General features: G+C 40.8%; 1 protein-coding gene across 1 annotated transcript; it reads right to left on the bottom strand.

The window, feature by feature from the left end:
• Positions 1–4,878: 4,878 nt before the first annotated feature.
• GDF3 (growth differentiation factor 3) lies at positions 4,879–10,645 on the bottom strand. The gene is made up of 2 exons (XM_014851000.3): positions 10,378–10,645; positions 4,879–5,829 (listed from the first exon to the last, which is right to left on the bottom strand). The coding sequence occupies exons 1-2, from the start codon at positions 10,643–10,645 to the stop codon at positions 5,003–5,005; spliced, it is 1,095 nt and encodes a 364-aa protein (XP_014706486.2). The 3' UTR covers positions 4,879–5,002.
• Between the last annotated feature and the right edge of the window lie 212 nt (positions 10,646–10,857).

Here is a 10,857-nt window from a genome sequence, read left to right as displayed (position 1 = left end):
TTACTATTATTCTGGAGACCTTGGGCAACCACCCCTTTAGGAGTTCAAAGCCCCCATGTCAATCACCACACAATTATTATTATTTTAGAGAGGAGAGATTAACGATGAAAATAATAGGTTGTGGATAAAACTATCAATCTCAAGGAAGTTTCTCAAAAGTCTGTATGCACCTTTCTTGGAAAAAGAAAATTTTATATTATTGCAACTTGGCAAAGGTAATGGTTACAAAGTTTGTGATAAATTTTTGTCCAAAAAATAATTGTACCAGCTTACTGTTTAATGCCGCTAAGCAAACAATTAAACAAACAAACAAAAAGAGTGAAAGAAGACTCTATCTGCCCACTAAGGCAAAATAAAATTAGGGAATGTATTTATGGCTGCATATAATCTCTGCCAATCATTTCTGCCCAGAAAGGTGATAAAAGCAACAGATTGTTGCCCTTTCCTATTAAAGCAGATGCCTATTCTTGGTCAAACTCTCCTCAAAAGTCAGCTGAGTCAGATCGTGGCCAGGTGCTCCAGGTATCCGCTCACAAGTGCAGCACAGAAAGCTCTGTGACAATAGGTGAAGTGCTTCATGTTGTTTGGAGCAGAAAATAAAACGGCGAGAAAACCACCCTTGAACGACCCTCGTGTGTCCTGATATTTATGGCTCATTTCTTATTTAAAAAGAAACAAAATGTAGGCCTGACCTGATTTGGGAATGCATCATTTTGTGACAAACTACCCTAAGGCAGAATCTAGGCCTTTCTTTCTACCTTTCGAGGCACTCAATGAATGTCAAACTGAATTGAAATGAGTTAAATTGATGGCGAAATTTCAAACCAAACTGGCCTATAAATTATTTGGCTGTAAAAGTGAGTAAATGGAAGGGGCTGCCATTAAATAAGATCATGAGTCTTGAAATGCTCTGAAACAGCTGTGCTATATACGTGTGCATACTTTATTTATATTTTGGAACAAGGAGACCTACCCTGAGCCATCCTGCCCAAATCACAGCAAATAACTTGACTCACAGGGCACATGTCTATTTATAGACTGATCTAACAGACATTTAAGATTCCAGCAGAGAAATGGGATAAGGTGGGTCCCAAAGCCATGAAGCCGCAATGCACTTCCTCTCCAGCCTCAGGCTCACTAATGGCCTCAGGAGATAACTTGATTAACTCAGGAGTGAACAAACCTGCCAGCAACAGAACTACCAGCGGAAGGAAGTAGCCACTATTCTTTTAATCACTTTCTAAAAATACCATGAATGTATTAAACACAGACCCAAAATCAAAATCTGTTTATAAGTCTAAGAAAAACTGTCAGTTACAATTCAGTTCGATTCAGAAGTAAATTTAGCAAAGTGGCCTCAGGAATTGTGATAAATTGGCCTTTTGATACACACTTGCAATGTCAGTAATTCTTTTAGCCCAAAGCACTCCAGGGTTTTTTTTGTTTTTTATTCTTTTGTGAGGACGATTGGTCCTGAGCTAACATCTGTGGCCAATCTTTCTCTTTTTGCTTGAAGAAGATTGTTGCTGAGCTAACATCTGTGCTAGTCTTCTTCTATTTTATATGGGATGCCACCACAGTGTGGCTCAACGAGCGGTGTTTGGTCCGTGCCCAGAATCCGAACCTGTGAACCCCCGAGCTGGCCAAGTGGAGTGTGCGGACTTAACCCCTAGGCCACCGGACTGGCCCCATCCAGGTGTGAGGTAGGAAAGCCTGTGAAAGAAGGGTAGATCATTACCAGGCTGGTGTCAGGAGATGCGGATCGCTAAGGTCAGTGTGGCACTCAGTAAACAGGAGCAGTCAGGTCCCGGGCAAAGCAGAGGTCTTCAAAGTGAGGCACATGCAGCTGAGGGGATGTGAATCTCGAAGCAGCCAGGTGGGGGGAAGGAAATATTAGAACTCCTGCCCTGAAACACTGAGGTGAGAGAAGAAAGAATTAGAACTTCTGTTTATTTTACCTAAAAGGAAAGCTTCAATATGAGCATTTTCAAATGTGCACAATGTAGTAATACAGTAGTTACATATAATTTTGAATTAAATAATCATAAAATATGCCAACTTTTTCATTTACACCTTCAAATAATTATAGCCAAACATGCTAGATTTTAAGCTCTATGATGAAAATGACCATCTACCTTTATTTTCCAGGATCGAGTGCAGTAACTGGCATGTAATAGATAATAAATATCAGTTGGACGAAATAAAAGTGAAACTGTGTAGATAATTTACTTCAGAAATGATCTGCCCTACCAGACGATTTGTAATATTTGGCCAACATGATGTGCAATCACTCCAATCAATATGAGCGGCTTATTTACTCAGGAAAGGAGGCTTGGCATATAATATTATAGACAAGAAAGCCAGATTCCCATCAAGCATATTGTAGCCTGACTGAAGAATATTACTAGGAATGGTACAGTCTGAAATAACTAGGATTCCTCCAGTATCTAGAGCTGGAGGTTAATAAATCTGGCCATTTAGATTATTTAACTAATTCCCTTCCTAATTTCCTAATACACAATCAGATGATCACGTGGTTTCCATGTGCACTTTTTAATCAAACATACCATGTGGGCTGGCCCTTTTCCCTCGGCAGCTTACTGTACGCTCATATATTGATAACTGCCTCACAGGCGAAATTTTATGAATTTTGTTGATGCTGACCAAATTCCCTTGTGCAAGTCTCGTGAATCCTGGGCCCACAAAACAGAGGAGAAGGCCGGGCCCGCAGGGGCCCCACCAAAGCACTGCCACCCTGACCAAAACAACCATCTATCTTTCTTCTGTTACATTAATTTCTTAGCTCTTTCATCAACAAATATAATCCGAAAGAGCTTTGTAAACATACTAATGTGGGTTATTATTGTTGGCATCATCCTGATTGTTCCACCAACTTGTTCTAAACGACGATTTGTCCAAAGTCAGTCTCCACTGATGTCTGTCACAACAGTATTTCTCATTCAAATGGTGCTTTTAACAAGGGGAGTGCTTCTTAAAGATCAGTTTTGTTTCTTTTCAAAGATGTGCATGCAGAGTTGCTGCCCCTCGTAGCCTCTTCTCTATTCTCCTTGCAAATTGCCATATTGACTGTTGCCCTGCACTGAAGTCCTAGCTAGACAAAGAGATTGCCAAAAGACTTGTGTCCATTCTACAGAAAATATCGCAGCAGCTTGTTTGAGTGTCCTCAGCATCCAATAATAGCATAATGGATAAATCATTGTGTAATATGCGTGTAATGGACTACTATTCAGGAGTGAAAAAAATCAGTTATGTCCATACCTGTAGCAACCTGTAAGGATCTCTGAAATAATAAATTGAGGGGCTGGCCCCATGGCCTAGTGGTTAAGTTCAGTGTGCTCCACTTTGGCGGCCTGGGTTCGGTTCCTGGGCGCACACCTACACCACTCGTTGATGGCCATGCTGTGGTGACAACCCACATACAAAATAGAGGAAGACTGGCACAGATGTTGGCTCAGGGCTAATCTTCCTCAAGCAAAAAAAGAGGAAGATTGACAACAGATCTTAGCTCAGGGAGAATCTTCCTCAGCAAAAAATAAATAAATAAATAAATTTAGAGAAAAAAAAACACAGCAGAAAAATATACTCCAATATTATTTCTATAAAGTTTACATATTCGTGAAGCAATGCTTTCTACTGTTTATGGATCCAAACATACGTAGTAAAATTATAAAGAAATGACTGGGAAAGATAGACACCAAATTCAGGATGGTGGTTTTGTTAGGAGGATGGGAAAAGAGACTGAGAGGGTTATGCAGGTGTCTTCATGTGTATTTGTAATAGAGTTAAATTATAATAACATACATTTTTAGAAATACAAAAACAAAAACAACAGAGCAGGTTAAAAGTTGTAACAATAATCCAGGTGAGAATGGCGAGGTTGATCTAACATAGTGACAACTGGAATTAGAGTATGGACTAACAAAGCAGCGATCACGAACGTTTCCACTTCAGTTCTCCCAGCAAGAAAGGAAAGTGACCTCGTCCTTCCTGAAATGACCTAGTCTACCAAGCCTAGAGTTGTGTATTTGAAGTCCATGTGAATTTTGCATTTTTCCCTGTAATATATGCATGTTTGTTTAATATCGATATATTTTATATTAATTATACATTAATCTTTGACTTTATTATAACATACGTTTGACTCTGTAATTCGTGTCTAAAATTTTTCTAAGGAGATGGGGACAAAATATGGACAAAGATATATTCACAAAGAGTCATAACATGATTCCGTCACAAAAACTGCAAACAACACAATGACAAATGATAAATATTCTTGTAAGTAAAATATGCATCTAAATAATCGTGTATGATACAGCCATTAAATTAACTATGTAGATGCTGGTGATTTGCAAAAATTACTATCATTTAATGTTAAGTGAGTCCAGGAAAATACAAAAATATCCGTACAGTGTGATCTGAGCTACAGGAATCCTATATAACATCCATAGGAGACCAGAAAGAAATGCAGAGATCAGGTACTCTTTTGGTATATTTTGCTATATTATTTTGTATTTTCTCAAAATAATTTTTTTGTTTTTTTAAGTAACGCTGTTCACATATGAGACCTGCCAGGGAAAGTTGATGACTTTAGGAAAATTTGTTATTTAGCTGCTCTAAATCTCAGCTTCTTTATCTAGGAAGCATGCATAATAATGCCTAGCTCAAAGAACAGTGAAATATTTATAAGTAACACATAGAATAGTACCTGCCCATAATAGCCTATCAATAAATGCCAGTTTCCTCCTACCTAGAGTCTAACATACTGTCATGAGCATAATGACTATATTAGAGCAAAAATTAACAAAGATCATTAAGACTCTGTGTGTAATTAGGGACATCATTAATCATGATGGATTTCCCAGGAAGACAAATTATCAACATAAACATATTGATATTTCAGATCCAACAGGTCATAAACCAGAGAGGTAGTTTTATTAGAAGATTCACCTAGAACACTCCTTCTATCCCTATTTCTGACAGGCTACCCACACCCACATTCATCAACTACCATGTCTTCATAATGTCGTAGAATGACGTTGTCATCATTGTCCTGATAGAGCATGGAAATGGGGGACAGCTTGGTGGGGATACAGACAGCCTGGGGAATCTGTGGGTCAACGGCATGCATCAGCGCTTGCATGAAAGCATAATTGGAGCTGTTGAGGGAGGTGGTCAGTGAGAAAGGACAATCACCATGGCAGTAATTAGCCATAAACCCCTTGGGGGCAATGATCCACTTGTGCCAACCTAGGTCTCGGAAGTTGATGAAGAGTTGGTGACGATGGCAGAGGTTCTTGCAGGAAGCATTAGGGGCAGGGATGGCTGATCTCCTTTTTCGGGAAGAAGGGTGGCACTGCTCAGGGTTGAGGGTCACCACTAGCAGGGAAGCATGAAGAGAATGTCTCAGTCTGGCACAGGTGTCCTCAAGCTGAAAATTCACCCCAAAGTCTCTGTCTCCTTTGACCAATATCTCTAGCAACAAGCCTAAGTTCTTCTGGGGGTTATTATTCCAATCCTTAGCCACATCCAGCAGGTTGAAGTGAAGGACACCTTGAGGCCATGGCACTGACTGCAGTGCAAACGGTTTACCTGGCGTGGAGATGGACTGGCCCCATACACGAGGCTCCTGAACCAGGGACAGAGCCAATTCCAGTTCTGGCCCCAGGTTATAGTAAGTGTTGGACCCCAAGTCCAGGCCCAGCTGGGCCATTGTTAACTGCTCCTTGTCTCTAATGGCAGCCAGGTTAAAGTAGAGGAGCTTCTGTAGGCAAGAGGCTTGGGGAAGGTCCTTGGAGTAAAGGTAGAAACCTAGATGGAAACAGATGAGAGAGTCACCATAATGTATTTTATTTCATATCCACCTATATGATATAAATGTCCACATGCAGGGGGCCGGCCCCATGGCCGAGTGGTTAAGTTCACACGCTCTGCTTTGGCAGCCCAGGGTTTCGTCGGTTCGGATCCTGGGTGTGGACTTGGCACCACTCATCAGGCCACGTTGAGGTGGTGTCCCACATGCCACAACTAGAAGGACCCACAACTAAAATATACAACTATGTGCTGGGGGGGTTGGGGAGAAAAAGCAATAATGAAAAAAACGTTCTTTAAATATCCACATATACAAAATAAGGGCAGGAAATTATTAGTTATACTCAAACCCTACCATTGGAGATGATTTGTTTCTCTCATTTCTCATCTAAGGCTAGAGGTTCTTTTTTTTTTTTTTTTGAGGAAGATTAGCCCTGAGCTAACATCTGCCAATCCGCCTCTTTTTGCTGAGGAAGACTGGCCCTGAGCTCACGTCCGTGCCCATCTTCCTCTACTTTATATGTGGGACACCCACCACAGCATGGCTTGCCGAGTGGTGCCACGTCCACACCCGGGATCCGAACCAGTGAACCCGGGGCCACTGAGAATCAGAATGTGCGCACTTAACTGGTGTGCCACCAGGCTGGCCCCAGGCAAGAGGTTCTTATCTTTACATCCATAGTTCCCCAAAGCGTTCTGGATAGATTTTAGAAGGTCTATGATATTGGATGGAAAAAAGAATCACATTTTTGTTTTTGCTATGCTCTAAATGAAATTTAGCATTTTCTTTCAATTATGAATATAGACAACAAATCCCAATAATATTATCAAGGCCTATGACACTGTTACCAATAAAAATCACAGGGATATTCATACATTAAGTTGTTGAAATATCTTAAAATACACTAATGCTCACACTACTTTGAATTTATGGTATAGTCTCTGCCCTAGATCTTGTTATTTGTTGCTTAAATAAAGCATCATATATGTTACTATACACACGTTGTTTAAAAATATTTTTATACATGTATTTCAATATTTAATTGACTTCTTTTGAAATTCTAAATATTTTATTTTAGGCGTGTAAACCATTATTCTGAGAAGTGATCCATCGGCTTCAGCAGAACTGCCACAGGGACCCACGGCACAAATGTTTAAGAACATCCTAGGCTGTCAGGTGTGGCTGGCCAAAATCCAACCACTTAGATTGCCTTCAAAACAAACTCCTATCATCCAGTCAAGACTGGTCTTCCAGAAATCCCTAATGTTTTATCCTTAGGTAATTCTCTTTTTTTTTTTTTTGAGGAAGATTAGCCCTGAGCTAACTGCTGCCAGTCCTCCTCTTTTTGCTGAGGAAGACTGGCCCTGAGCTAACATCTGTGCCCATCTTCCTCTACTTTATATGTGGGACACCTACCACCGCATGGCTTAGCCAAGCGGTGCCATGAACTTAACCACTTGGCCACAAAGCCAGCCCCTGAGATATATTTCTTTTTTTTTTAAAGATTTTATTTATTTCCTTTTTCTCCCCAAAGCCCCCCAGTACATAGTTGTATATTCTTAGTTGTGGGTCCTTCTAGTTGTGGCATGTGGGATGCCACCACAGCATGGCCTGATGAGTGGTGCCATGTCCGCGCCCAGGATCTGAACCAGCGAAACCCTGGGCCGCTGCAGCGGAGCAGCAAACTTAACCACTTGGCCACAGGGCCGGCCCTGAGATATCTTTCTTAAAGGTTGGCTAACTGTCAAATGCAGGGATGTTTTCACAGTACTTATTCTTCTCAATCTCTCTGAAAAGTTCTCTCTCCTATTCAAGGCTCTTGTTTTAATATATTGGTCTCCCTTTTTTTTCATATCACTAAATCATGTTCCTTAGGCACCAAAGAAAACCCAAAAGCCAGACTGGAAAAGATGGACAGATTTGAGAGCATAAAAATGAAAAACTTCTATATTCAAGAGACATCATTAACAAAATTAAAAACACAATGGACAACAGAGAATTCTTGTAACATATATGATGAGTTAAAACTCATGATTATAAAGAACTCTAACAAATGATTAAAAGGCCTTATAAATCATTAAGAAACAGAAGAATCTTCAATAGATAAATGGTCAGAGTGTATAAATAGGCAAATTATGGAAAAATAAAAATGAATGATTCATTACCCATTTGAAAATACATTCCACCTTATTAAAGAAATAAAAATTAAAACAGTGAGATCACGCTTTGCTACCAGATTAACAAAAATTAAAAGCTAAAAGAGTGTTGTAACCCAATGGCCATCCGGCGTAGCACAGATAAGTCCACTGTCATATATCCAGGAATGAAATGCTTTACAGCAATGAGAATGAACTACAGATACACACAACGTGGGTGAATCTCACAAATACAACCTTACCCAAAAAAGGACACATTCCACATTTCCATTTATATGAAGTTCAGTATGTAATGTTAGATGTCAGGATAGATATTACCCTTGCAGAGGAGAGTTGATTAACCAGAAGGGGGCATGAAGGATCCTCTGGGGTGCTGGTCATATTCTGTTTCCTGATCTGGGTGCTGGTTTTTCCATGAAAATTCACTGAGCTGTTCTCTATGATTTATGTACTTTTCTGAATGCATATTATACTTCAATAAGTTTCTATTTGTAAAAAGATTGCTGACAAATTGTGGGGAAGTGAGAATTCTCCTGCATCATGTGGGGGTATAAATTTTGGAGGACATTTGATATATGTAAAAGGGAATGGGCTGGCCCCGTGGCCAAGTGGTTAAGTTCCCGCGCTCTGCTTCAGCAGCCCAGGGTTTCTTGGGTTCAGATCCTGGGCGCAGACATGGCACTGCTCATCAGGACATGCTGAGGTGGCGTCCCACATAGCAGACCTAGAAGGACCCACAACTAGAATATATAACTATGTACTGGGAGCCAGAGCGATCGTGCTTTGGGGAGAAGAAAAAAAAGGATTGGCAATAGGTGTTAGCTCAGGGCCAATCTAAAAAAAAAGTAAAAATGTACCTATTCCTTGATCCAACAATCCCCTTCTAAGCATTTATCCTAGGGAAATAAGAGAAAAGTGCACACACACAAAATGGATGGAAAGCTGCACTGTTTATATTATGTCCATGCCCAACAACAGGGCGTCAGTTACATACATTATAACATAACTTCGCAACGGAATATCATGCAACCTTTGAAACGAGGTTAATGTGACTTTTGTTTGTACTTGTACAAGATATTCATAATACTGGAGGAATGTATGGTACGATCCCATTTACAAAAAAAAATTACAAGTTTCTATCACATATATATGTGCAAAGAAGAAAAGTCTAGAAGAATATACATCAACTATTAATGGTGACTTCTCTAAGGGGAGGGTTAGGGAGGAATGATGGTGAGATTATGTCCTTTTCCTGTGTCATTTGATAAGATTATAATCATCACAAAAATCAAAGGTTTTCGACCAGGGAGGGAGGGAAGTACATATCCTCAGCCGTTTCCTACTCTCTCCATGGAAAACCCTTCAAACTAGCTCCCCTTACCTATTAACGTTCCTCTGGAATTCTCCCTGACCCCCAGCCCCCAAGGCCCTGAGCCACCAAGGTAAGACTTAGCATAATGTATGGAAGTCATCCGTTTGTTTATTTTCTTTCTATAAACCTTTAAAGGGCGGACTTCATCTTTAATCTCTGTATTCTTATGGCCGTACATAGTTCCCAACACACAGTAGGTATCGAATAAATGCTTCTTGGACAAATAAAGATTCAAGTCTTATCTCTAGTTGCTGTAAAACTAACCACCCAGGGCTCTCAATTCCTCATCTGAACTCCCTGGGAGGCTGCATAGAAATGCAGATTACAACACCATCTCTGACTTTGAATAAGAATCGGATGGGAGAATGAGGCGCAGGAACTGGCCTGGAGAATCAACTTTTAACAGTTGACCTGGGTAATTTTGGTGGGTGGTCAGTTAGGCAAATTACTGAATGGCACGCCCTCAGATCCTGTATAAAGGGTATGACAATGGCGTATATTATCGCTCTGTATTCACAAATCGAGAACAGCCTTTTCCAGCCAGCAAAAGTGTGGGTAGGTGTGGAGAAGGGAAGCAAGACTCATGGACAAACTGAGCTCAAAACTTTGGCCCGTCGCTTGCCGTGGCAAAGGCACCAGAATGCGTAAATCATGGGCTAACGAGTGGGAGACAGCCCTAATTCCACCCTCACCCCTGCCACCTAAAATGCAGCACAAAGCTGTGGATTCAGAAAAAAACTATGTTGAATCCTGACTTTGTTCAGGCACGAGCTGGCTGATCTTGAATAGGTGGCAGATTATCTACTGTCTGAGTCTTCATTTCCTTATTGTTAAGAAGCTGATAAGAATACCTGCCTTCCAAATCTCAGGATGTGGTTGGGATTAAATGAGAGAAAATATGTAAAATACCAGCACAAGGCCTTCTACAAATCCCTCACTAATTGTTATTTCCCCTTCTTTCCTTTCTTCACACCACCCACTGCCAGATTTTTCTCCAGGAAACACTCCAATTTCCTTACCTTGATCTGGGAGAAGTCGGAGCACGTTCCCACGGACACCCAGATTCTTTATGGAGCATAAGTCTTGGGAGCCCCCAGTCGTTGCTGCCGCTTCTCGATCCTGGAAAATTTTCTTTAGGATATAGGGCACAGGTTGGAACTTCTGGGGTGAAGGGACTTTGTCTAAGCCCAGAAATTGGAGAAAGACATTTTCTTGAAATTGGAATGTCTGACCCAAAGCCAGAGTTAACATGAGGCCAAGAGCCAAGACTGGCAGGGAAGGAATCATGGCCTCAGAGCTGAGACAAAGCTGGCCAGTGAGGCTGGAGAGGGCTCTAGCTCCCGACTGCCCAGCAATTCAGGGGCTGCTAATTTATCTGCTGTAAGATAATCAAGTGTGAATTGCTCTCTTCCCAGCTTCTCAAAGGCAATTGGATGTGAAAAGACGTAAAATTTTCTCTTCCCTTGCTCTATTCTTCCAGAAAAAAGTTCACAAAATAA

Source organism: Equus asinus, chromosome 22 (genome assembly GCF_041296235.1).
Source record: "Equus asinus isolate D_3611 breed Donkey chromosome 22, EquAss-T2T_v2, whole genome shotgun sequence".
In the NCBI taxonomy this organism is placed as follows: domain Eukaryota; kingdom Metazoa; phylum Chordata; class Mammalia; order Perissodactyla; family Equidae; genus Equus; species Equus asinus.
The sequence above is the reverse complement of the archived record's forward strand: the minus strand, read 5'-3'. Positions and strand labels throughout refer to the sequence as shown.